At 54.5% G+C, this 27,090-nt stretch overlaps 1 protein-coding gene across 2 annotated transcripts; it reads left to right on the top strand.

Annotated features, from left to right (window-relative positions):
* The first annotated feature begins 2 nt into the window (after nucleotides 1-2).
* On the top strand, nucleotides 3-26,661 carry NACC1 (nucleus accumbens associated 1). Of its 2 annotated transcripts, XM_033198116.1 has the most exons (7): nucleotides 3-141; nucleotides 1,187-1,325; nucleotides 20,119-21,072; nucleotides 21,151-21,324; nucleotides 22,762-22,867; nucleotides 22,970-23,067; nucleotides 23,646-26,661. In XM_033198116.1, the coding sequence occupies exons 3-7, from the start codon at nucleotides 20,127-20,129 to the stop codon at nucleotides 23,903-23,905; spliced, it is 1,584 nt and encodes a 527-aa protein (XP_033054007.1). In that variant the 5' UTR covers nucleotides 3-141; nucleotides 1,187-1,325; nucleotides 20,119-20,126; the 3' UTR covers nucleotides 23,906-26,661. The 2 variants fall into 2 exon arrangements, with proteins under 2 accessions (XP_033054007.1, XP_033054008.1); XM_033198117.1 differs by lacking the exons at nucleotides 3-141; nucleotides 1,187-1,325 and adding an exon at nucleotides 1,442-1,648.
* The last annotated feature ends 429 nt before the right edge of the window (nucleotides 26,662-27,090 follow it).

The following is a 27,090-nucleotide window of genomic DNA, read 5'->3' as shown; positions in this document are numbered from 1 at the left end:
GCCGGGATCAAAATGAATGCCATAAAGGAAGCGCGCTGATCATGCTGTTCCGGGGGTTTTAATCACAGTGGATCCCCTGGGAGAGGACACGTCACTAGTCCCATTTCACAGATGAGGAAGTTGTGGCTCAGAAAAGGGGCGGTAAGCGGAGAAACCCAACACCTGTTGGCCCTCTTCTGTGTTCTGGGTGCTATATACACATTATTTCAGAGCACTCTGCAGGGATAAATAACCTCAGGCTCTGGAGTTGGATTTACTGGGTTTGAATCTCAGTCCCACCACATGCTCTGGGCCGGTTACTCTCGGGCCTTCAGTTTTCTTATCTATTAAATAAGAATCGTGGTTTCTCAGATAGAACAAAGATTAAATGCAGATTCCTGGAAAGTGTGCAAAGAGCCACTCTGACCTTGTAAGCGCTCGGTAAAGTTCTAACCAGTGTACGAAGGCAGGACAGCGAAGTGGTTCCCGGGTACCTGGGTTCCAGTCTTAGTTCGCCCTGCGACTTGTTAACTCTGAACTTAAGTTACCGCTTTTGCAAAAGGGCAGAACTTTTTACCATTTGTTACTGGGTTGTAGTGAGAAGTAAACGAGTTAGTGCAGGTAAAATGCTAACAGAACCTAGCATCCGGTAAGCATCATAAAAGTCTTAGCTGTTATTGTCGCTTTTGAGCCTGCGTTTAAATCCTGGCACCCGCCATCACTTCCTTGCTGTGTGATGATTTTGACCAGCTTTCTTTGTGCCTCCTTTTCTTTCTTTCTTTCTTTTTTTTTTTTTTTTGAGACGGAGTCTCGCCCTGGATCATGCAGTGGCATGATCTCGGCTCACTGCAACCACCGCCTCCCGGGTGCAAGCGATTCTCCTGCCTCAGTCTCCCGAGTGGCTGGGATTACTAGCGCTTGCCATCACGCCCGGCTAAGTTTTGTATTTTTAGTAGAGACAGGGTTTCGCCATATTGGCCAGGCTGGTTTCGAACTCCTGACCTCAGGCGATCCACCCACCTCGGTCTCCCAAAGTGCTAGGAGTACAGGCGTGAGCCACCGTGCCCAGCCGCCTTTATTTTCTATAGTATGTAACAGTTCTCACTAAAAAATGTTACTGTATAGTTTAAACGAGCTAATTCCCATAAATAACCTAACACGGTGCCTGCCACAATAAACAGCAGTCATTATTGTTTTTGTTTTACAGGAAACTAAAGTTCGGAAAGGTAGAGCGACTTGCCCAAGGTCGCGGGACTAGAAGCTGGCGGGGTCGGGATTCGAACCACCGAGCTAAGCCGACGTACTGGCGAGGATTCTCCCAGGGGCATAGAGAGGAGACGGAGCCGGTTAGATGGGGCGCGCTCGGAGCTCGGCTGGCCTCGCCTGGAGGGCGGGGCCTGAGGGCGGTGCGCGGGCGGGGCCGGTGCCGCTCCTCCCTGGCCTGGCTGCGGCGGCGGCGCGGCTTGCGCTCGCTCGGCGCTCGGCTGGGGCGGCCTGGCCCACAATGAATGGCCGCCGCGGCTGCCGCTGCTGCTGAGGCGGAGGCCGCGGAGGCCGCGGAGGCGGAGGCCGAGGCCCCGGCGCAGGGGGGCGCGCCCCGGGCCCAGGCCCGGCCCCAGCCGCCGCTGCGGAGCCCGCCGGGAGCCCCCGGAGCGCGGCCACGGCGCAGGTGAGGCGGCCCGCCTCAGGCCCGGTTTCGGCCTTCTCCAGCCGGGGCGGCCCGAGGGCTGAGTGGGGAGGGCCTGGGTGCTTTCTCGGACTGAGGAGGAGCCGGGCCCGCAGCCTGTACTGTGCCCGGGCAGGCGAGTGTGTGTAGGCCCGGCTACCGCGGGCAGCCTTGAGCGTCCAGCCCGAGCCTCGGGGCTTGGGGGCGGCAGGATCGTACCTGGACCGCTCCCCCAGCTCCCAGCGAGGGAGGGGGCCAGGTCGGGCCGGGGCAGGTACCGGGGATCCAGGGAAGTTGGAGGGTCCGAAGCGGAAAAGTGAGGAGGCGCCCGTGGATGCCGGAGGGGGAGGGGGAGGGGGAGGAGGAGTCGGGCTCTGGCCAGGCCGAGTGGGGGAGGAGAGGAGAGCGGCGCGGCCGGAGGGGGGCGGGGAGGGGCCGGGCCTGCAGGTACCGCCTGGGCGCTGGAGGAGGTGGGTGGGTCAAGTTACAGGCCTGGGGGCGGCTGAGGAGAAGCCCAGGAAGTGGGGCACGGTGGGTGTGGGCGGAGTTAGTTCGGGTGGGGGCGGATAGGAGATCCCAGAGATGTTTTCCGGGGGTCACATGAGGTCAGGACTCAGATGTGGGGAGGGGGAGGCTAGATCTGGGGGCGATTAGGTAAGGTGAGGGACTGCTCTAGGAGCTTTGGGAGTCGGGGGAGCAGAGCCTTTGGGCTAGGCTGGGGGGATGTGGGGGCAGGTCAGGAAAAGCTAGTGTGACCAGCAGGTATATACTGAGATGCGCCCCCCATCGACCCCAACTCGAAGTGTTAATTCAGAGTCACATCTAAGGGGTTCCTCATTCCCACACCTCATCCCTGAAGCCTCTAGAGTCCTGACCCTACCCCTTGGGCAAGCCTCTGCCAACTGTTCAAAGGCGCTGGCCAGTGGGTGTTTGTGTGGGCAGCTGGAGACAGTCTGGAACACCTAGCTTAGGCATCTTGTTTATCACAAGGTGGCCCTCGCCCACCCCCACCTTATATATCTACAGGGAGGCAGCCCAGCAGACATTACCTGGGTATTTTAGGATCCTGCGTTCTTTCTCTACCTTTTGTGGCCAAAAGCTGGTGGTTCAAGCCTAGTGGATGGGACTTCATAGCCACCGTCATATATATTAGTACAATGGCCTTCCAGGCACCAACTCCTTGAGCCTGAGTTCTGTGTGCCACCTCCCTAGGGGTGAAGAATTAGAGGGAGTGAGCATGTAAAACTCTGCTAATGGTGGTTTGGAGGCTCCCGATGGGGGAAAGGCAGGGCACAGAGAATTAAGGGGATCAAATCAGGCACTCACACCCTGGCTCAGGGATCTGCCTCTGGGACACTAGTCCTGGCCAGGCCCTGTGCCGAGCTCGCTGGTCGGATGAGCTCATTGATGGCTCACCACCACTGGGTCAACTTAGGCCTTCCCTGTGGTCCAGACGAGGAAGCTGAGGCTCGGGTGGTGTAGCTTGTTTGAGGTCACATGAGCAGACAGTGGCTGAACTGGGATTGTCTGACCCTCAGCACAAATCCATAGTCACTCAAGTGGTCTTCCAGGAGGGTGACTGAAGGAGCTCCTCATTCTGCATTCCCTGGCGGGCATTCTCCTCCATCCAGGCCTTCCCTCCTGCCGACCTCGAGGGATGAGTCAATCCCCTTTGGGACAGACTGAGTTTCCATGGTGTCCCCGGGGACTGGAACAGTGGAGGTGGCTTTCTTGGAGGCCTGGTCACCCCTTCTTCCCCATTTCCCTCCTGGGAGCCAAGAGGTCAGGAGCCATGGAGCTGTGGGCTGGCCATGGGAAGCTGAGGAGGCCTGGCACCACCAGGGCTGGACTTGACTTTACTTGCCTAGACTGTTTTTGCCCCGCTTTGGCCCCCAGTCGGATGGCAGCAGTTTTTGTTCCTTTCTGGGCTAATTGCAAGGCTGTTACCAGGGTGTCCTCAGGACTTTGATTTGGGATCCTCAGCACCTGAGGCAGGAGCCACAAACTGCTGGGTCAAGTGGTGTCAGCCAGTTCTTCTGGGTTTAATGATGGGTTTGTCACCCTCATTCTCCCCAGTCTCCCTGTAGTTCCCAGGACACCCTCCAACCTGGGCCCTGCCCTTCCTCCCTGTCTGGCTAGCCACTTGGTTCTAGGAGGAATAGGAACTGGGCCAGCAGCCCCGCAAAAAGAGACCGAACCATCCTCCCTGCCTGGTTGGGCTAGGATCGCTGCAGGTCTGCTTCAGCACAGACTGGGTCCTCCTGGACCTAAGCTGGGTTGGATACCAGGGATAGGGGAATGGGGGTGCCATCCAGTCACTCAACTGAGACGGTTGGGAGTTGGCCCTGATGAGTGGAGGACAGGCAGCGCCTTGGGCAGCTCCGGTTTGTGCTTGGAGCTGGAGGAGAAGGCACTAATAATAACTGCTTTTCAGTGAGAACTTAGCATGCACAGACTGTGGGGGCAAGTGCAACAAGTAGGCAGCCCATTGAGACAGTTTCATTTCACTGCTGGTTGCCGACTCCCTGCTGAGGCCTGGGGAAGCATCCCGGAGTAACAGATCCGGAGCAACTAGCTCTCAAGCAACCAAACTTCCACAAGCAAAGGATCATGAGAATTTCACATACCTCTGTGTTTACAGAGATGGTGTAGCAATGTGAAGTCATCGTGAGCCATGAGGGGATGGAGAGGTTTTGATGGGTGGCCAGAGTATTCTGGGAGAGCTAAGATCTGAATAATAAAATTAGCTAAGGGGTGGGTGGTGCTGGGGTGCAAGGGAGGGGTCAGTGTTCTAGCCTCAGGGGACGACACATCCACAGCTTTTCTTGAGTATGTACCAGTCTCCTGAGTGCTCTAAACATTTTGTCTTCATGAGGGAAGGAGTGGGGGGAGGGGGTGACCCTACTGTGGAGACAGACTTTTAGTGCCATTCACAAGAAAGAGAAACCCTGTCTCTGGGTCTTCTGGATCTGCCCATTACCCCCAGATGGAAGTTCAGAACCCCTTGGCCTGCATCCAGGGTAATTAAAAAATCTGACCTCCTGCCTGGGCAACAGGGAGCCCCAGCAGGTTCTTGAGCTGGGCTTTGAGGAGATGTGAGTTTTGGTCAGCCTTACAGGATCTATCGAAGGAGTCTGCCTGGAGGCCCAGGGATTTGCAGAAAGTTGGAGGTTGACCCAACATTGACCCTAGAGTTCATCAGTGTCATTGCCAGAGCCTGTGTGGACAGAGGGATTCCCATCAGACTTAGTGGGGCACATTGCTTTTGGGATGGTGGTGAGCCACCGGGGCTGGAAAACATGAGTCAGTGTTCATGCCACTCTGCATCCTCTCTCAGGTCCTCCATGCCCCTCGTTTCTCCTCCTAGATTGCTCTCAGCACTTTTACGCACTTGAACTCATTTAAGCCCATGACTAGCAGGTCCTGCCTGTTGTCATCGTTTGACACACAAGGCAATTGAGGCACCAGAGTCCTTCCTTCACACAAGCTGCAAAGTGGTCTGGCTACCACCCCTGTGCCGCCTTCCAGCCACTTTCATGTTCCTTGTCTCTCTGCATTTGCCCCTCAGTCCCCTACGGCCGCTAATGCCTTCCCCTAGAGAACCCTCTGGGCTGCATGAGGTGGGGCTGGGGGGCGGGGGAGCTGTGGGACTGGGCCTGCTTGCACGTTAAGTGGGGTGAGGACCAGCTGAGCCGGCAGAGGTCACATGTCTGAGGTTGTGATCTCTGTGTGGTTGTGGTAATGTCTGTCCTTCCAGGCTTCTCATGTGCTGCCTCCTTGGTTCTTAGAGACCTGTGCGTTTTCTCTGAGGGCTTTGTGCCCAGTTGGTGTTTTCTAAATCTAGCAAAGGGAGAGGGTAGGTAAGGGTGAGCAGACATGGTCTAGTGGAGAGTGAAATTTCACACTTAATACCACCCGTCTCAGCCATGAGACTCTCAGCAAAGGTCTTGACTTCTGAGCCTCAGTGTCCTCCTCTGATAAGGAGTGGCAAGTGGACACGTCTACACTGCTGTGATTCGCAAACGGGGGCAGTCCTACCTCCTCCGGGGACACTTGGGGAGTGTCTGGGGACATTTTTGGTTGTCTCTGCCAGGGTGGGGATGCTGCTGGCATCTCGCGGGTCTATAGGCCAGGGATGTGGTTCAACATCAGACAGTGAGTGGTGGGCAGCCCCCACCACAAAGAATGATTGATGCAAATGCAGTGGCCAGGTGGGGAATCTCCACTGTCTAGTTACCGTGAGGTTTACGGGAGAGGTTGGCATCTGGGGTGTGATTGGACAGTGCTGTGAAGGCTCTGGGGAAAACCCCAGCGAGCACTGCCTGTTAATCCCATGAAATGTGCAAGGTCTGGGAGATGGTGAGAGGCATAAGATGTCTTCTACTCCCAGGGAGTTTGCGGCCCAGCATGGGGCCAGAGGATTCAACTAACAGCAGCTGGCATTCATGAGCACTGACTACGGGGCGAGTGCCGATCGGCCTGTGTTCTTTGGTTGTTTAATCCTTGAAATAGCCTTGTGAGGTGGTTGCTGCTGTCAGCCCATTTTCTAGATGGGAGACTGATACGGGGGGCTAGCACTATTGAGGGTAATTCTGAGTGACAAGCTCTATAAGGGATTTGAGCCTAGTACAATGGTAGGATTCAAAATCTTAGGCCCTGCGTGGTTTCCTAGCACAGCCCAGCAGGCCCCTCTCCCTGGATGATCCCCATCCCTCCAGCCCCACCAGCTTCCTTTGTGTTAGTGGCACCAGGGTCACCTCAGGGCCTTTGCACTTACTGTTGTTCCCTCCACCCTTGGTTGCCGCTGCTCTGTCTTTTGGGTATGATCTGATTGCACACAGGGAGTGGGATGTAACTCCAAAGGGTGGGCTTATGGTTAGAGTTGGTGGGGAGGGAGCGGGCAGGCTGCGAGCTCCATGAGGACGGAGGCAGAGCTTCTGCCAGGCTCTCCAAGGAGCTGGATCTGCTGCCTGCAAAGGGAGGCCAGATTGCCGAGGGTTGCGAGGAGGAGCGAGTGGGAGGAGGGAGGAGGGAGAGGCAGCACGCGGAGACTGCTCATTCCCGGAGATGGTGGTTGCAGGGAGGAAGGGCTAGAGAATAGCTGCAGATGGGAGGATTGGGAAAAGAAGAATGAAGAAGGCTTTCCTTGGGGATTAGAGAGAGGACACCCCAGACCCTGAGGTGGGGTCCTCAGACAGGCAGAAGACCCTGTTTCTGGAGAGTACACATCCAGTAGCTCAGGTAAAGAGCCCCAGCTCTGGCCTCAGCCTGTCCGGGGCTCCTGTCTGGTCTCTGTCTTGCTTCTCTGAACACCAGTTTTCCCACCTGTGAAATGGGTCTAGTCACGGCTGCCTCACAGCTTTGCCTGATTCGGGAGCCAGATGGCCTGGGTATAAACCTGTGCCTGCCATTCATCAGCCACATGGTCCCTGCCTCTGGCTTCATCTCTCTGGGCCTTGTTCCCATCCATGAAATGGCAGGCAGTCTCATTTCTTCCTCAGAAACCGTAAAGAAGAGTAAGTGAAATAAGCCTTTCTGAGCCCTGGCCAGGTATGGGCACACAGTCAATGAGGCTTGAGTTGGGGACACTGTTACTCATCCTATTGCCACCATGGATTTAACGACAGTCTTTCAGGGAAAAAACGAATTAAATCTATGCGTGTATAAGAAAAAAAATACAGGCCAGGTGTAGTGGCTCACGCCTGTAATCCCAGCACTTTGGGAGGCTGAGGTGGGCGGATCACTTGAGGCGAGGAGTTTGATACCAGCCTGACCAAGATGGAGAAACCCCGTCTCTACTAAAAATACAAAAATTAGCCAGGCGCAGTGGTGTGTGCCTGTAATCCCAGCTACTTGGGAGGCGGAGACATGAGAATTGCTTGAGCCCAGGAGGTGGAGGGTGCAGTGAGCCAAGATCACGCCACTGCACTCCAGCCTGGGTGACAGAGAAAGACTCTGTCTCAACAAAAAAGAAAAAAAATACTGATGCAAAATGAGGTCTTGCTATGTTGCTCAGGCTGGTCTCAAACTCCTGGCTTCAAGCGTCTTCCTGCCTCAGCCTCCCAAAGTTCTGGGATTACAGGTGTGAGTCACCGCCCCCCGCTGAACACTTTGTTCTTCACTAACCGTTTTCCTGGACTGCCTTCATATTCAGCCCCTACAGAGGGGTCTGCATGGTTCTGGGTCAGGCAGGCAACCTGAGCAGCTGCCAGGATCTAGCTGCATCCTGCTGAGCTGCATGAAGGACTGTGGGGCTCTCTGGGGCCTTTGTTCCTTGTTACACTTGGAGTTGCTGGTCTCCCTTAACTGGCTTATAGGTCTTAGCCCATCTGGGCTGCTGTAATAAAATACCTTAGACTGGAATCCACGCACATTGCTTATGCCTCTAACCTCAGCATTTAGGAGGCTGAGATGGAAGGATTGCTTGAGCCCAGGAGTTCGAGACCAGCCTGGGCAACATAGTGAGACCTCATCTTTACAAAAAAAAATTAATTTCAATTTGTTTTTCGCTTGTGACACAGCCCTCAGGAGATCCTGAGAACATAGGTCTCTCATCTTTACACAAAATTTTTTTAATTAGCCAGGTGTGGTGGCACGCATCCCTAGTCCCAGCTACCCAGGAGGCTGAGGTGAGAGGATAACTTGAGCCCAGGAGTTTGAGGATATAGTGATCCAAGATTGCACCACTACACTTCAGCCTGGGTGACAGAGCAAGACCCTGTCTCAAAAAAACAAAACAGACTGGGCCATTGATAAACAACAGAGATGAGCTGCTCATAGTTGTAGAGGGTGGGAAGTCCCATATCACAGTGCCAGCAGATTCCCTGTCTAGTGAGGGCCCGTCTCTCATAGAGAGCACCTTTGAGCTATCTGCATAGCGTGGCAAGGACAAACAAGCCCCACCTCTTTTATATGGGCACAGTTCCTAAGAATCACCTCCCAAAGGCCCCACTTTTTTTTTTTTCACTTTAAATTTTTATTTTGAGATGGAGTCTTGCTCTGTTGCCCAGACTAGAGTGCAGTGGTGTGATCTTGGCTTGCTGCAACTTCCACCTCCTAGGTTCAAGCAGTTGTTCTGCCTCAGCCTCCCAAATAGCTGGGATTTCAGGCATGCACCACTGCACCCAGCTAATTTTTGTATTTTTAGTAGAGATGGGGTTTCACCATACTGGCCAGGCTAGTCTCGATCTTGAACTCCTGACCTCAGGTGATGTGCCCACCTCGGCCTCCCAGAGTGTTGGGATTACAGGCGTGAACCACCATACCTGGCTGAAAGGCCTAACTTTTTTTTTTTTTAGACGATGCCTTGCTCTGTTGCCAGGCTGGAGTGCATAGGCATGATCTCGGCTCACTGCAACCTTTGCCTCCTGAGTTCAAGTGATTCTCCTGCCTCAGCCTCCCGAGTAGCTGGGATTACAGGCACGTGCCACCATGCCTGGCTGCTTTTTTGTATTTTTAGTAGAGATGGGGTTTCACCGTGTTAGCCAGGATGGTCTCCATCTCCTGACCTCGTGATCCGCCCTCTTTGGCCTCCTAAAGTGCTGGGGGTACAGGTATGAGTCACTGCGCCCAGCCAGCCCCACTTCTTAATACCACTACATTGGAGATAGGCTTCAGTGTGTGAATTTTGGGGAGATGCAAACATTCAGACCATAGCATCTGTCGACGGCCATGTCACAGCTTCCCTGGAAAGACATCAGGAAAGGACTGTGCCTTTGACAGTCTCTCATAGGCCACTGCTGGCTGGGGAATTCCGCGGCTCTCTTCCCTAAGAGCTGGCAGTTACTACTCCCAGGAATCATCCTGCCAGCGCCCTTCCCACAGATGGCAGGATCCACCGGTAGTGTGAGCAATTCGTCAGGTAACACTGAGGTCCCAATAGGCCCCTGACTGCTGGCTACCCACCTTGGCCACTGTCAGAGGAGGTCGTCTGTCTGCCCAGCCACAGATCATATTTCTGAGCCCTGTTCCTGTTTGAGCCACGTTAATGTGGAACAAAAAAAGGGAGTTAGATTAGGAGGAATGGAAATAATTCTTGTTCATTCTTTCCATAAAGGACTGTGAGCACCCACTGTGTACCTGGTCAGGTCCTAGGGGTAGAGGACACAACAGGGGTCTACACAGGCAAACTCCCTGCCCCAGGGAAACTGACATGAAGCTGAAGCCCAAAACAATGCCCAGTTTGGCGGGGGCGGTGGCTCGCATCTGTAATCCTAGCACTTTGGGAGACCAAGGCAGGAGGATCGCTTGAGCCCAGGAGTTTGAGACCAGCCTGGGCAATATTAGGGAGACCTCATCTCTATTACTAAAAAATGCACAAATAAAATAATTTTTTTTAGAAAAAGAAAAATACCCAGCTTGCTAAATCATAGGAATTCCCAAGAAGGATAAGTCAAGCAGGGAGAATCAAGCTTAGGAGTTGGTGTGGGGAAGGAGTTGGTTGGTCAGGCACAGTGGCTCATGCCTATAATCTCAGTGTTTTGTGAGGCTATGGCAGAAGGACCACTCGAGGCTGGGAGTTGGAGACCAGCCCAAGCAATATAGTGAGATCACATCTCTACCAAAAAATATATATTTTTTAAATTAACTGGATGGGTCGGGCGCCATGGCTCACACCTGTAATCCCAGCACTTTGTGGGGGGGGGGGTGGATCACTTGGGGTCAGGAGTTCGAGACCAGCCTGGCCAACATGGTGGAAGCCCATCTCTACTAAAAAATACAAAAATGAACTGGGCATGGTGGTGGTTACCTTCAATCCCAGCTACTCAGGAGACTGAGACAGGAGAATTGCTTGAACAATTCTTGCAGTGAGCTGAGATCCCACCACTGCACTCCAGCCTAGGTGACAGAGTGAGTCTCTGCCTCAAAAAGAAAAAAAAATTAGCTGGATGTAGCTTCTGTGGTCCCAGCTATTTGGGAAACTGAGGTGGAGGATTGCTTGAGCTCAGGAATTTGAGGTTGAAGTGAGCTATGATGGTGCCACTGTACTCCAGCCTGGGTGACAGAGCAAGGCCCTGTCTCCAAAAAAAAAAATGAGTAGAGAAAGGGCTTTATGTGACCCGGGGAGAGTAAGAAGAGCTATGGCTGTCCCATTCCCATTCTAGTAGGTCCAAGAGCAAGCAGGGCAGACTGCCAGGGGCCCCAATCAAGCATTGTAGGGGCCCAAGCAGTGTCACTTGGGGCCAAGGTGGTGCAAAGTGGTTTTGAAGGAGTTGAAGATGAATCCAAGGATCTGAGTGAGGATGGCCATAGCTAGTGAAGCTACGGCATTCACAGGTTTTGGGAAGGACTGGAGCCGGGTCCTGAAAGTGTTGAGTGGAGGCGTCTGGGGTGTGTGCGAGTCTGGCGTTCACAGGGAAGTCCGGGCCAAAGACTCCAGTGGGGGAGGCATCAGTGAATAGATGGTGCTTCAGGCCTGTCTTAGCTCAAGCTGCCACACAACAAAATATCATAGACTGGGTGACTTAAACAACAGACATTTATATTTCAGAGTGCTGGGGACTTTCAGTCTGAGATGAGAGTGCCAGTGTGGTTAGGTTCTGGTGAGGGCTGTCTTCGTGGCATATGGACAGCTGCCTTCTTAATACACTCTTATGACCTCAGTTAACCGTAATTAGCTCCCAAAGGTCTTATCTCCAGATACAGGCACACTGGGGCTTAGGGTTTCAATCTGTGAATTTGGAGGGACTTACTCCGTCCATAGCAGAGCCCTGAGACTGAGCCCAGTCCCCTGGAGGTGAAAACCCTTTCTGGAAGGGCCATACTCCCCATCCACTAGTGCTCTTCCTAGATCTCAGCTCCATTGTCACCGCTTCTGGGCAAGGTCAGTCACACTGATGTGCAGCACATTGATCTGTGTGACCAAGGATGAATGGCCCTGTCTCCTGCCAGACTGTGAGCTCCAGAGGCAGGGCTACTTGCCACCATTGTGGCCTGCCCAGGCAGGGACCTGGCAAATATTTATTGAGTAATTGTTGGGAAGTCATGGAAGCCGTGTGCTGTGCCCTTGGGTCTCACCAGAAGATCTGTTCACGTGCAGGGCCAGGACTAGGTACTGTCCTGGCCAGGAAGGTCCCAACTGCCCTGTGGCCTCCTGCCCTTGTCCCCCACACCCTCAGGGGTGCTGATATGCTGAATTTTAAGGAGAGATTATTCTGATAGGGTTTTCTGCCCTTGGGGAGTTTATAGTCAAGTGGGACTTAGTTTCCTCAGAGGTAAGCTTAAGGGCACTGTGGCTGGGGTAGGGCAGGAGAGGGACATCTTCTCTAGCCTGGAGAAGTGAGTAGCTGAGGGTGGAGGAAGAAGGTATTCCGGGCAGGGTGCACAGCTTGGGTAAAGGCCTCGCCGCAGTAGAGGGGGACTGGGCAGTGTGTTTGAGCCTGACCTAGGTGGGGATTTGGTGGGGACTAGAACCATTAGGTGGTTTAGAGGCCTCAATCCTCGACTCCATCCCACCCCTGCTTCAGCCAGCAGGTGACCCTGTCAGGGACCTGCCAGTGAGAGACCCGTTTCCTCTGAGAGTCCAGTCATGCTAGCTCCATTCCTGGGGCTGGCCTGGGTGAGGGCTTCTTGCAGGGCCCCACGTAGTTTTTCTCCTAAGTCCATTGGGCAGGATTGGGCCAATCACAGACGGATGGAGGGGTTCCCAGAGATGGGTCTGCTCTGGCCCACATTGCAGCTCACCCCATCCACTCTGTGCAGGGGCTACTGGGGAACCAGACGGAACAGCATTCAGGTCACTGTGGCTCACAGACCCATTGCACCACTCCGCTCGTCCCCAGCAGCATGGAGGGAGGGAGGGTTCCCGTGTGCTAATTGGCTGAGCTGTTTGGACCAATTGCTAATCAAAGGCTCCAAAGCCCTCGGTGCTGGGATGTTGGGCTCTGAAGCTGGGGTTCACAAGGTATAGGGGACCCCAGTCTGAGCATCAGGTTGGCTGTCATTCTCAGGAGGGCATCTGGGCCACCTTCCCAACCCCCCACATCTCTGTTGCCTCCTGTTATCCCCAAAACCTTTCAGTCTCCATTGCCAAATGGGGGAGTTCGAGACCAGCCTGTACAACATAGTGAGACCCTGTCTTTAAAAAAAAAAAAAAAAATTACCTGTGGCTGGTGCCGGGCGCTCGGTAAGGTCACCTTGAAGTAGTCCTTTGCCCGTTCTGCACTGTTTCTTTGGTTAGTTGGTTAGTTGGTTGGTTGGTTTTAGCGGGGTCGGGGGATGCAGTTTTTTTGTTTTTGCTTTTGTTTTTAGAGACAGGGTCTCGCTGTGTAACCCAGGCTGAAATATATGGCAAAGTCATCACTCTCTGCAGCCTCTAGCTATTTGGCTCAAGTGATCCTCCCACCTGAGCCTCCCAAGTAGCTAGGACTACAGGTGCAAGCCACCAAGCCCCAATAATTTTTAAATTTTTTGTAGAGATAGAGGTCTTGCTATGTTGCCCAGGCTGGTCTTGAACGCCTGGCTTCAAGGGATCCTCCTGCTTCTGCCTCCCAGAGTGCTATGATTACAGGTGTGAGCCACCATGCCCAGCCTCTCTGTACTGTTCTTTTTTTTTTTTTTTTGAGACGGAGTCTCGCTCTGTCACCCAAGCTGGAGTGCACTGGCCAGATCTCAGCTCACTGCAAGCTCCGCCTCCCGGGTTCACGCCATTCTCCTGCCTCAGCCTCCCGAGTAGCTGGGACTACAGGCGCCCGCCACCTCGCCCGGCTAGTTTTTTGTATTTTTTAGTAGAGACGGGGTTTCACCATGTTAGCCAGGATGGTCTCCATCTCCTGACCTTGTGATCCGCCCGCCTCGGCCTCCCAAAGTGCTGGGATTACAGGCTCGAGCCACCGCGCTCGGCCTGTACTGTTCTTTAACACATTTACAAATATTTATTGAGCATCTATTTCATTCTAAAGAACTAATGTTAAATAAAACAAGCCAGAATGTCTGCCTTCATTGAGCTGACAGTCCCCTTGGAGGGGTTAACTCTACATACAACTCTTTTTTCTTTTCTTTTCTTTTTTTTTTTTTTTTTTTTTTTGAGATGGTATTTCGCTCTGTTGCCCAGGCTGGAGTGAAGTGGCTTGATCTTGGCTCACTGCAAACTTCATCTCCCAGGTTCAAGCGATTCTCGTGCCTCAGCGTCCCAAGTTGCTGGAACTACAGATGTGCACACCACACCCAGCTAATTTTTGTATTTTTAGTAGAGATGGAGTTTCACCAAGTTGGCCAAGCTGGTCTTAACCTCCTGACCTCAGGTGATCCATCTGCCTTGGCCTCCCAATGTGCTGGGATTACAGGCGTGAGCCACCACACCTGGCCTATACATACAACTCTTAAAATGCTGCCCTGACCCTGGGACTCACTTTCAAAGATGTCCACACTCCGTCCACACTCCCTAGGCCAGGACCCCACCTGTCCCATACCCTTCCTGGCAGTCCTGTCCCTGCTGCATCGCCCTCCAGCTACACCAGCTTTCTTTGGGTCCCTGGACCACACCCGATCCCTTCCTGCCCAGGAGTGTTATCTCTGTCCTGGCTGTTGCTCAACCTTTAATGGTCCCTACCACCAAGGCCATCTGCTCAGTTGACATACCCACCCCAACTGTAATTAAATCATCCCGTGTCTCCTCACTAGACAGCTCCACATAAGCACAGCTGGTCCTTTTAGGACTGTGTCCCCAGCACCTCCCACAAAGGAGGATCTGGTTCATCAGGATGGGTTGGATGAACAGCCCATTTTACAGATGAACAAACTGGGGCACAGGGAGGTGAGGGGTTTTGGCTGCACTGCACACCTGTCCTGTCTTCATCCTCCTCCCTGGGGAATGAGCTTGGAGCACCCCTCTAGGAACTGGGATGCCAGCCTCTTCCCTTGACCATCTTGGTCCTTGTCATTTGGGCCCCAGTACCAGGGGTGGCTTTAATTTGGCTGCCTAGGGAGGTGGTTCAGGGCTGCCAGGACCCCGGAAGTAGGCTCTCTGGGCTCTGTCCTTTGCCCCCCAACATGGTGCTTGTTTCTCCTGCGTCTTCATGCAGAGGAGCCAGCTCCTGGCCCATTCAGCTCTGAGTTTGAGTTCCCAGGAGGAGATTTTTGCTGCCTTGTAACTGGGATTCCTAGATCCAGCCTCCACCCTCTGTCCTAAGGATGTTTTGGGATTTGGTTTTGTTTTGTTTTGTTTGTGTTTTTGTAGGATGGTGGCAGTGATTTTGAGGAAGGGAAGAGGAAGGAGGATACAAGCAAGGGAAGTCACAGGCTGTAGTGCCTAGACAGACCCTGGTTTGAATCTCGGCCTTACCACTTTCTGGCATGTAAGTGGTAGGGGGTAGCAGATACCTTAGGACATCTCTTGGGTTTTTTTGTTTGTTTTTGTTTTGAGACATAGTCTCACTCTGTTATCTAGGCTAGAGTGCAATGGCACGATCTTGGCTCACAACCTCCACCCTCCCAGGTTCAAGTGATTCTCCTGCCTCAGCCTCCCGAGTAGCTGGGTTTACAGGCACCTGCCACCATGCCCAGCTAATTTTTGTATTTTTAATAAAGACGGGTTTCACCGTGTTTGCCAGGCTGGTCTTGAACTCCCGACCTCAGGTCATCCGCCTGACTCGGCCTCCCAAAGTGCTGGGATTGGCCAGGTGTGGTGGCTCATGCCTGTAATCTTAGCACTTTGGGAGGCCAAGGCGGGAGGATCATTTGAGGTCAGTAGTTCAATATTAGCCTGACCTATATAGTGAAACCGCATCTCTACTAAAAGTACAAAAATTAGCCAGACGTGGTGGCACACGCCTATAGGCCCTGCTACTCAGGAGGCTGAGAATCACTTGAACACAGGAGGCAGAGGTTGCAGTGAGCCAAGATGGCACCATTGCACTCCAGTCTGGGCGACAGAGCAAGACTGTCTCAAAAAAAAAAAAAAAAGTACTGGGATTACAGGCTTGAGCCATCCCACCCTTCAGGACATATCTTTTGAATTTTGAACCTGGTGGATGAATTTTTAGATGACCTCAGGACAGTCCTTAATTTCCACATGACCTCAGTTTTTCTAGCTTTGCAAGGAGAGTATGAAACCAGCCCTGAAGTCTTGCTAAGAGGATTCAGGGAGTTCATAGAAGTTGTGAGTTGTTTCCTCCATTCGCCTGGGTGTTGCAAGGGGGCAGGGCCTGCATCTTGCCTGTGGCCTGCCGGGGTAGCAGCTCAGTGAGTGAGATGGTATCTCACTGTGGTTAGGATTCACATTTCCCTGATGACTAGTGACGTTTCCGTGTAATTTCTTGAATGATCATTCAGTAACAGTAAGTGTAGGCTGAGTTTGTAGAATCAGTTGGCCTCCTCAGCCTCGATTTCCAAATGGAGAAAGCAGAGATTTGGAGCTCCTGGTCGGAGGAGCAGGTCGGTGCTGGAGCCAGGACTCAACTTAGGTTGCACCTCTGAGCCTTTGAACACTTGCCACTTCTATTCCTCATAGCAGCCCTTTCAGACTGAACAGGTGTTACCAGATGAGAGCAGAGTGGCCACTGTATTCTCAGTGCCCAGCCCAGGGAGGCAGATCTGAGTGGAGTTGCTAATGAAACATGGAAGGTGCTTGAGAGCTAACTGGGAGGGAGGGAAGGTGTGCATTCCTGCGCCAGGGCCTTTGCACGTGACTAGTTAGTTTCTCCCACTGGCCAGCTGGAGTCTCTCTGGAAAGGTCTGTCTTAGGGAAGACTTCTCACTCGCACTCTACCCAGTTAGGACTCTAGAGACCCTATAGAATTACAGAGGAGGCTGGGCGTGATAGCTCACTCCTGGAACCCCAGCACTCCAGCCTGGGCGACAGAGTGAGACTCCATCTCAATTTAAAAAAAAAAAAAAAAGGCCAGGCGCGGTGGCTCATGCCTGTAATCCCAGCACTTTGGAAGGCCGAGGCAGGTGGGTCACCTGTGGTCAGGAGATCGAGATCATCCTGGCCAACATGGTGAAACCCCGTCTCTACTAAAAATACATAAAATTAGCCGGACGTGGTGGCGGGCTCCTGTAGTCCCAGCTACTCGGGAAGCTGAGGTAGGAGAATGGCGTGAACCTGGGAAGCGGAGCTTGCATTGAGCTGTGATTGTGCCACTGCACTCCAGCCTGGGTGACAGAGCAGGACTGCATCTCAAAAAAAAAAAACAAGAAAAGAATTCTCACTTTTACCAGTGGGGTGAGGTAGAAAGCCACACCTTCCTTTGAGGCCCTTTGATGACTGCCCCAGAGTGTGGCGGACAGCCTTCTCACGTCCCACACAGCCAGTTCTTCCTCCTGGAAGAGGCAGTACAGGGTCCGATGCAGAAGTTCACACATTGAGACTCCCACTTCTGCCACCTCCCCAAGCTGTTCAGTGTCGGGGGTGGGCTCTCTGAGCAGCATCAATTCCCATTTCCGGAGGCCAAGGTGGGGGATCACTTGAGGCCAGGAGTTCTTGACCAGCCTGGGCAACATAGAAAAACCCTGTCTCTACAGAAAGTTTAAAACTTAGCTAGGCGTGGTGATGTACACCTATAGTCTCAGCTACTCAGGAAGTTGAGGCAGGAGGATCCCCGGAGCCCAAGAGTTCAAGACCCGTAGTGAGCTATGATCTTGCCACAACACTCTAGACTGGATGGCAGAATGAGACCTTGTCTCTTAAAAAAAAAAAAAAAAAAAATTCCCATTTCTTCCTCCCCTTCCTGCCCTCGAGCACTTTTGAGCTAATTTGCTTGAATTAAATATGTATGGCATGATTTCACAGTTTTATTTCTTTTTAAATTTTATTTACTTCTGCAAATAGGCATTTCGTTCACCAGGTTTAAAATTCAAAAGACCTGAAAGTGTACTTTGCAAGTCTCCTCCCCACTTCTGCCCAGAGGAAATCAGTCTCACGGTTTCCTCCTTTCTTTCTTTTTTTAACAACTTTATTGAGATGCTCACACCATGCATTTCACCCATTTAAAGTGTACAGTTAATGGTCTTAGTATATTCACAGAGTTATGCAACCATCACCACAGTTTTAGAAGATTTTTCATTACATCAAGAATAAACCCCAGCCGGGCGTGATGGCTCATGCCTGTAATCCCAGCACTTTCGGAGGCTGAGGCAGGTGGATCACCTGAGGTCAGGAGTTCGAGACCAGTCTGGCTAACATGGTGAAACCCCATCTCTACTAAAAATACAAAAATTAGCTGGTGTGGTGGTGCGCACCTATAAGCCCAGCTACTCAGGGAGGCTGAGGCAGGATGAATCACTTGAACCTGGGAGGCAGAGGTTGCAGTGAGCCACGATCGCAGCAGTGCACTGCAGCCTGGGCAACAGAGTGAGACTCCATCTCAAAAAAAAAAAAAAAAAGAATAAACCCCACATACCTTTGCTTTCCCTCACCACACCCCCATTCTCCCTGCCTCCCAGCCCCTGGCAACCACTAATCTGCCTCCTGTCTGCATGGATTTGCCTGTCCTGGACATTTCCTATAAATGGATCATACAATCTGTGATCCTTTTGTTTGGCCTCTTTCACTTGGAATAATGTTTTCCAGGGACATCCATGTTGTAGCGTGTGTCAGAATTTCCTTCCTTTTTATAGCTGAATAATATCCCATTGTATGGACTGACCACATTTGGTTGGCCCATCCATCCGCAGATGGACGTTTGGATCGTTTCCACCTTTGGGCTATTGTGAATAATGCTGCCGTGAAAGTTTGTGTACAGGTTTTCAATGCGGGCAAATGTTTTTGTTTTTCCTGGGCATGAATTCCAGGAGTGGAATTGCTGGGTCATATGGTAACTTTCTTTAACCGTTTGAGGAACCGTCAGACTGTTCCCCATGGTGGCTGTGCCATTTGACATTCCCACAAGCAGTGGAAGAGGGTTCCGGATTTCTCATCCTCGCCAACTTTTTTGATTCTAGCCAGCCTAGTGGGTGTGAGATGGTGTCTCATTGTGGTTAGGATTTGCATTTCCCTGGTGACTAGTGATGTTTTCTTGTAATTTCCCTGATGACTAGAGATGTTTTCATGTAAGATGTTTTCATGTTTTCTTTCTTTCTTTCTTTATTTTTGAGACAGTGTCTGTCTGTTGGCCAGGCTGGAGTGTAGTGGCGCAATCACAGCTCACTGCAGCCTTGACCTCCTGGGCTCAACAGATCCACCCCCGCACACCCCCCTTAGTAGCTGGGACCACAGGTGTGCTCCACAACGCCGGGCTAATTTTTGTATTTTTCTTTTTTTTTTTTTTTTTTTTTTTTTTTGAGACGGAGTCTTGCTGTGTCGCCCAGGCTGGCCGGATCTCAGCTCACTGCAAGCTCCGCCTCCCAGGTTTATGCCATTCTCCTGCCTCAGCCTCCCGAGTAGCTGGGACTACAGGCGCCCGCCACCTCGCCCGGCTAGTTTTTTTGTATTTTTTAGTAGAGACGGGGTTTCACAGTGTTAGCCAGGATGGTCTCCATCTCCTGACCTCGTGATCCGCCCGTCTCGGCCTCCCAAAGTGCTGGGATTACAGGTTTGAGCCACCGCGCCCGGCCCTAATTTTTGTATTTTTCATAAGAGGCAGGGTTTCGCCATGTTGCCCAGGCTGGTCTCAGTCTCCTAGGCTCAAGTGATCCACATGCCTCAGTCTCCCAAAGTGCTGGGATTACAGGCATGAGCCACTGCACCCAGCCTCGTGTAATTTATTTTTCCTTTTTTTTTTTGAGACAGTCTTACTCTGTCTCCCAGGCTGGAGTACAGTGCCGTGATCTCGGCTCACTGCAACATCTGTCTCCTGGGTTCAAGCAATTCTCTGGCCTTAGCCTCCCTAGTAGCTGGGACTACAGGCCCACACCACCTCACCTGGCTAATTTTTGTATTTTTGGTAGACAGGGTTTTGCCATGTTGGCCAAGCTGCCAACTCTTGAACTCCTGGCCTCAAGTGATCTGCCTGCCTCAGCCTCCCAGAATGCTGGGATTACTTGAGTGAGCCACCACGCCCGACCTCATGTAATTTCTTGAGTGATCATTTAGTCATTCAACAAACTGATTGAGGGTCATGTGCTCAGCACTGCAGACTCTGGTGCACAGTCAGATGACCCTACCTTACTGGCATTTCCATGCCAGTACACTGCAGAGATACCATATATGTACCTGGTGCTAGCAATAGCTGGCACTCAGAGGTAGCACACTGTGTCCTAGCCACTCTTCTGAGCACTTAAGCAGATTCAATTACTCTTTAAGTACATATGGAATAAGTATGCGTTTGCCCCCTCCTCTTTGCAAGGGACAGCACGTGGCCACCCTGGTCTGCAACTAGGTTAGCAGATTTGACCACATATTGTAAAAGTGAGTCTGTACCAGGACAGATAGGGTAGAGGGCTCTGTGCGGTTTAGCATCATGGCAGATTCCATCATGTGGATGTCCCTCCAGCAGGGGAGGTCTTTGGGGCCAGGGCTAGGCCAGCACCCACATTTGCCGCCTGACCCTTTTCCTCCATCTCTGTCTCTCCATTCCTCCCTGCCCCCTGTGCAGCCGCCACCATGGCCCAGACACTGCAGATGGAGATCCCGAACTTCGGCAACAGCATCCTGGAGTGCCTCAATGAGCAGCGGCTACAGGGCCTGTACTGTGACGTGTCGGTGGTGGTCAAGGGCCATGCCTTCAAGGCCCACCGGGCCGTGCTGGCTGCCAGCAGCTCCTACTTCCGGGACCTGTTCAACAACAGCCGCAGCGCCGTGGTGGAGCTGCCGGCGGCCGTGCAACCCCAGTCTTTCCAGCAGATCCTCAGCTTCTGCTACACGGGCCGGCTGAGCATGAACGTGGGTGACCAGTTCCTGCTCATGTACACGGCTGGCTTCCTGCAGATCCAGGAGATCATGGAGAAGGGCACCGAGTTCTTCCTCAAGGTGAGCTCCCCGAGCTGCGACTCCCAGGGCCTGCACGCAGAGGAGGCCCCATCGTCGGAGCCCCAGAGCCCCGTGGCGCAGACGTCGGGCTGGCCAGCCTGTAGCACCCCACTGCCCCTCGTGTCGCGGGTGAAGACAGAGCAGCAGGAGTCGGACTCTGTGCAGTGCATGCCCGTGGCCAAGCGGCTGTGGGACAGTGGCCAGAAGGAGGCTGGGGGCAGCAGCAACGGCAGCCGCAAAATGGCCAAGTTCTCCACGCCGGACCTGGCTGCCAACCGGCCTCACCAGCCCCCGCCACCCCAACAGGCTCCGGTGGTGGCAGCAGCCCAGCCCGCCGTGGCCACGGGAGCAGGGCAGCCAGCCGGTGGGGTGGCGGCAGCAGGGGGCGTGGTCAGTGGGCCCAGCACGTCGGAGCGGACCAGCCCGGGCACCTCGAGCGCCTACACCAGCGACAGCCCTGGCTCCTACCACAATGAGGAGGACGAGGAGGAGGACGGCGGCGAGGAGGGCATGGATGAGCAGTACCGGCAGATCTGCAACATGTACACCATGTACAGCATGATGAACGTCGGCCAGACAGGTGAGGTGCTGCCCTGCCCCCCACCCCGCCAGCAACCCCTGCCTCTCCTGCCACTCGTGCTCCACTCTCTCCCTGCAGCCGAGAAGGTAGAGGCCCTCCCGGAGCAGGTGGCCCCCGAGTCCCGGAATCGCATCCGGGTTCGGCAAGACCTGGCGTCTCTCCCGGCTGAGCTTATCAACCAGATTGGGAACCGCTGCCACCCCAAGCTTTACGACGAGGGCGACCCCTCTGAGAAGCTGGAGCTGGTGACAGGTGGGCTGGCCTTGCCCCAGATCTCTCCCCTCCACAACTTTGGAGCCAGCTGGCCTGGGCTGGGCAGCTAGTTAGGAGCCCCCAGCACCTCAGTTTCCCTATCTGTGCTGTAGTGTTGGTAACAGCCACCCTCAGGGTGGGGGCGTTGGTGAGATGGAGGTGCTGATACAGCAAGCCCTGGCCTCTAGGTCTCTGACTTAAGGGTCGGGGTGAGCATGGGCAATTATTGTTTGGCCACATGGGTAGAAAAGCTACTCCTGGGCTCCTGTGAAGGTCAGTTACTACCTAGGTTAAGAATTTGGGCCGGGCGCGGTGGCTCAAGCCTGTAATCCCAGCATTTTGGGAGGCCGAGACGGGCGGATCACGAGGTCAGGAGATCGAGACCATCCTGGCTAACACGGTGAAACCCCGTCTCTACTAAAATACAAAAAACTAGCCGGGCGAGGTGGCGGGCGCCTGTAGTCTCAGCTACTCGGGAGGCTGAGGCAGGAGAATGGCGTGAACCCGGGAGGCGGAGCTTGCAGTGAGCTGAGATCCGGCCACTGCACTCTAGCCTGGGCGACAGAGTGAGACTCCGTCTCCAAAAAAAAAAAAAAAAGAATTTGGGCAAGCAGGGGTGTGAATGCCTGTAGTCCCAGCTACTCAGGAGGCTGAGATGGGAGGATCCCTTGAGCCCAGGAGGTCAAGGCTGCAGTGAGCTATGGTGGCCGCTGCACTCCAGCCTGGGCTACAGAGTGAGACTTCATCTCTTAAAAAAAAAAGAGAGGCCGGGCGTAGTGGCTTAGCACTTCGGGAGGCCAAGGCGGGCGGATCACGAGGTGAGGAGATCGAGACCATCCTGATTAACACGGTGAAACCCCGTCTCTACTAAAAATACAAACAATTAGCCGGGCGAGGTGGCGGGCGCCTGTAGTCCCAGCTCCTGGGGAGGCTGAGGCAGGAGAATGGCGTGAACCTGCGAGGCGGAGATTGCATTGAGCCAAGATCATGCCACTGCACTCCAGTCTGGGTGACAGAGCGAGACTGTCTCAAAAAAAAAAAAGAAGAAGACTGTGTTTGGCCCTTGGGTCAGAGTGCCTGGGTGTGAGCCTCCACTCCCTGTTGGTCCTGCCGAGCTTGGGCTCATCTCTAGCTGGTGACAGCCAGCGTGCCCACCTCACGCAGGCTTGTGGCATGACCGGCCACACAGCAGGCGCCCTGAGGATGGTGAAGCCACCCTTTCTGTCCTTTCCTGAGCACTGATGAGGTGGGGGGAGTCCCAAGGAGCCTCCCCTGACTGCCCTTGGTGGGTAGAGGTGTGGGGGAGAAGGTCCCTAGGTGAGTTTTTGGGACCCAGAGCCAGGGAGGGGCGGGGGTGTTCTGAGATGAGGCCTGGCATCATGGAGGCTGTGGCGGTTTGGGGGCACCCCAGGCCATCTTCTGGCTTCCCCTCACCAGGCACCAACGTATACATCACGAGGGCGCAGCTGATGAACTGCCACGTCAGCGCAGGCACACGGCACAAGGTTCTGCTGCGGCGGCTCCTGGCCTCCTTCTTTGACCGGTAAGGCCCTTGCCACAGCCACAGGGAGGGGGGGTGGGGTTGCCCCATGTCCCCACCATCACCAACTTGAGCGCTGACTCCCTCCATGTCCCCTGCCTCCAGGAACACACTGGCCAACAGCTGCGGCACCGGCATCCGATCTTCTACCAACGATCCCCGCCGGAAGCCCCTGGACAGCCGCGTGCTCCATGCCGTCAAGTGTGAGTGTCGGCCCAGCTGGACAGGGCATGGGCCCCAGGCATGCAGGTTGACGTTTTCTGTCAGCCTTGGCTCTCAGAGGGGGCTAGAGTTTGGTGTTGAGAAGCATTCCGGGACTCAGTCTAGCCTTGCTGGGAAACCAGCTGTGATTGCTTAGAGATTTATTCGTGGTTGGGGAATGCGGGTGCCGAAGGGAAGCCAGGGAGCCTGTGTCAGGCAGGAGGGTCTCGAACTCAGGGCAGTCTGGGAGGGATGAGGCAGCCAGACAGTGCTAGCCACTCCTCATGGGGGGCATCTAGATTTTCGGGTGGCCTCTCCTAGTTACTAAATTCTGGCAAATGATCCGAATTTTTCAAGAACACGGGGCCATCCCATCAAAACCCACACATCCCCATACATAGCTGAACTCAGTCCAGAGTAGGACTGGGTGCACATGGTGTGGTGTCCTGGCCACGTGGCCTCACTCATCTCCCCTTTGAAGGGGAGTCACAGATGCTGGCGGCGGGGGGGTGGCTGGTGAGTAGGCCTTGTGGGAGTCACCTGGCTCCCGTGCCAAGGCCACACCCACCCTGCCCCACAGACTACTGCCAGAACTTTGCCCCCAACTTCAAGGAGAGCGAGATGAATGCCATCGCGGCCGACATGTGCACCAATGCCCGCCGCGTCGTGCGCAAGAGCTGGATGCCCAAGGTCAAGGTGCTCAAGGCTGAGGATGACGCCTACACCACCTTCATCAGTGAAACGGGCAAGATCGAGCCGGACATGATGGGTGTGGAGCATGGCTTCGAGACCGCCAGCCACGAGGGAGAGGCGGGTCCCTCGGCCGAGGCCCTGCAGTAACCCGCCCGGCCTCCTGCGGGGCCTCACACTCCCCCTCCCAACACACACCCGCCATCTTGGTCATGAGCTACTGTCTGTCCCTCCCCAGGACCCGCGGTGGGTGCTGCATGTTCCCGGCCCTCTGCCCCTCCTGTCCCACCCCCTTCCCCCACCAAGAGCTGGGCCGGGAGAGGACTGCAGGACAGGTGGCGTGAGGTCCGTGTTGCCTTCTTTAACACACACTCGTGCAGTGGGGGAGTTCTGGCTCCCCAACCTAACCCCTAGCCGTCATCTCCACACTCACCAGGCCTGCCAGGGGAGGGGGCTGGCCTGGGGGTCTCGGGAAGGCCCCCTCCCCAGGCCCTGGGCCACCTCGCGGAAGCCTTCTTCAGCCTCCGCCCCTCACTGCAGCCCCTTGGGACTTGAGGGGGCCCCAGGGGTTCTCAGGACCCCTCCCACCACCTCCCAGTGCTTCCACGTCTCCAAAAGCGCCTTCCTGTCACCCTCGTCTGTCCCTGCGCCTGGGGGCTGGGGTAGGCGAGGCCATGGGGACTACCCATTTTACAGCTGGGGAAACTGAGGCTCCGAGAAATTGCACAACTGACCTAAGGTGGCCGGCAGTGGTGTGCCCGGTGCCCTTTCTCCTCTTTTCCACCTCTGTTGCCCCCATTGGTCCTCTGGGGCCTCAGAGAGGCAGGTCCTAAAGGAGGGGGGGTCTCTTGGGGGCAGACCAAGGGTCTCGGAGGATAGAATGAGAGGTTTCCAGGGCTGGCAGAGCGTGTGTGTGTGTGTGTGCGCGCGCAGAAGTTTTGCTTTCAAACAAATGAAGATTTACAAGAGGCAGTAGGATCTGGGTTGGAACCCAGGGGAGCAGACGGGGGGGCTGCTGCCCCTCCCTCCATCTCCCCACCCCACCCCACGGCAGGGCTCCTGGCCCCCACCCCCTGTACATAATTTTTAAAACATTTTTTTAGCGAATGAAATATTGAAGTATAAGATTCCTTTTATTTTTCAAACCAATGGGGCTGTTTCTGTTGTCCTCCTCGGTCCCCAGGGGTGGGGGGTGCCGTGGAAGGCAGGATGGTGTCGGGGGACTTGGGGGCAGCCTGAATGTGTGTGTGTGTGTGTGTGGGGTGTGTGTTTCCATGGTGGGACTCCAGTCCCAGCTGCTGCCTAGGCTCCTGTGGGTCCCACCGGGTTCCCCTCCCCTGTCCACCTTCCCCAACAGGGCTATAATTTAAGGGTGTCCCAGGCCTTGGCTGGTTGGCTGGGCCCAGCTCCTGGGGGCTGGGCTGGGCCGGGCAGGGCCGGGCCGGGCCGGGCCGGGTCCACTTCCATTGTTAGCAGTTGTTTGCAGAATTTTCTCTTTTACCATTCCTCTCTTTTTGTTCTCGCCCAGAGTGGGTGGTTTTTTGTTGTTGTTTTAGATTTTCATGTGAAGGCAGAGAGTTTTTTTTTTTTAACTTCCCATCCCCCTACATGGGGTGTCATTTCACCATCCACATCCACATCCTTGTTTGTGTTTCTGACCCTTGTCCTCCCTGCCTCTTCTCTGCCTCCCCAACCCCTGCCTACCCACTGCTCCCAGGGGTCTCTCCAGGGGCAGGGGGATTTCAGGAGATGGAGTGGGGGCCAGCCCCGACTGGACCCTTGGAATCTGATTCAGAGACCATCCCCCTGATGGGACCAGCAGCCCCGCCGGCCTACTGGGGGTCCCTCTTAACATCTGCTTGTTGCGGGGGTCAGTCATGAGTGCCAGGGTCTGGCTGGGGTCTTGGCACTGTCTTCCTGGCCGGGGCCTGGCATGTTAGCCCCCAGCCAGTCTGAGTGGGGGATGTTGACACCCCCAGCTAAAGCACAAGCACCTTAGTCGCCCCTCCTCTCCCCCCGCCTCCTGGCCTACCACCCCACCCCAGCGTTTACCCCAAAGCACAATGCCCTGGTCACTTGGCAAGCGGCTGGGCCTGACAGAGGCTGAGGGGCAGACCGGGGCTCCAGCCAGACCCCCGAAAGGAAGCAGGTGCTCCCCCACTTCCAGGCCTTAGTTGGGGTGGGGGGGCAGCTTCTGGGCCTGGGGTCTTCTCACCCCCACCCCCTTGTCCTGGGTAGGCCCCTGCCTGCCCCTCTCTGCCTTTTCCTTGGGTGTCCCTCCTCGAGCCCCTGTGGCACTGGCTTGGGTGGCAGAGCCCACTTGTTTCAGGGACCCCAGGAGGTGCCCCCTGGCTCCCGGGACTGTGTGTGGGTCTGGGGGATGTGGGGGAAGAAGGGTGGGGCAGGGGGTACAGGGGAGGAAACTCCTCACCAGGAGAGCCAAAGACAGGGTTGTGCCTTACCCCAGGAGCCACCCCTGTGCCCCCCTTGCCCTGCCGTTCACCCTCCACCCCTCCCCCCGGGCGGTCTGCTGCTTTTTCCTTCTCTTCCTCCCCTGCCCTGCCCTGAGCTGCATGGTTCCCCCACCCTGGGCAGCCAGGAAGGAATCCGAATGGAGAATCACCAACCACCAGAGAAAAAAAAAAGACTGTGGGGCCCTCCCCTGCCAACTCCCCTTCCCTGGCCGCCCACTCACCCACACCTCTTTCACGCAGGACAGGCTGCCCACCCTGTCCACGTGAAGTGCCAACGCCCTCCCCACCCTGGGCCGAGCCCCCATCCCTCCCTGGGCCCCCAAGTGAGATTGCACATTTAACTACTGTAAGGAGAGGAGCGGCGTTGGCAAATGTGAACCATGAGAATATCAGTGATACTGATGAGAATAAACTAAACGCCTTTGTAACAGCCTTGCCGCATGCTTGTTACTGGGGGACCCAGGGAGGAACACACACCCAGGTTGTGTCCAGCAGCCCCAGGTTGCTGACTGCAAACTGACAGCCTCCGATTGTAACACACATGCAAGTTACCCAAACAGATACAGATAACGCAACATATGAGCTGGCCCTGCACACTCAAGTCCCCAGCTTCAATGGGCCTCTTTAAACCTAGGAGAATCCTGGGCAACACGAGAAAAAAAAAATTTTTTTTTTTTTTTTGAGATGGAATATCACTCCGTCACCCAGGCTAGAGTGGCATGATCTTGGCTCACTGCAACCTCCACTTCCCGGGTTTAAGCCATTCTGCCTCAGTCCCCCCAGGTAGCTAGAATTATAGGCACCCACCACCATGCCCAGCTAATTTTTGTATTTTTCGTAGAGACAGGGTTTCACCATGTT

Source organism: Trachypithecus francoisi, unplaced genomic scaffold (assembly GCF_009764315.1).
Source record: "Trachypithecus francoisi isolate TF-2019V2 unplaced genomic scaffold, Tfra_2.0 Lachesis_group5, whole genome shotgun sequence".
NCBI classification, from domain to species: domain Eukaryota; kingdom Metazoa; phylum Chordata; class Mammalia; order Primates; family Cercopithecidae; genus Trachypithecus; species Trachypithecus francoisi.
The sequence above is the reverse complement of the archived record's forward strand: the minus strand, read 5'-3'. Positions and strand labels throughout refer to the sequence as shown.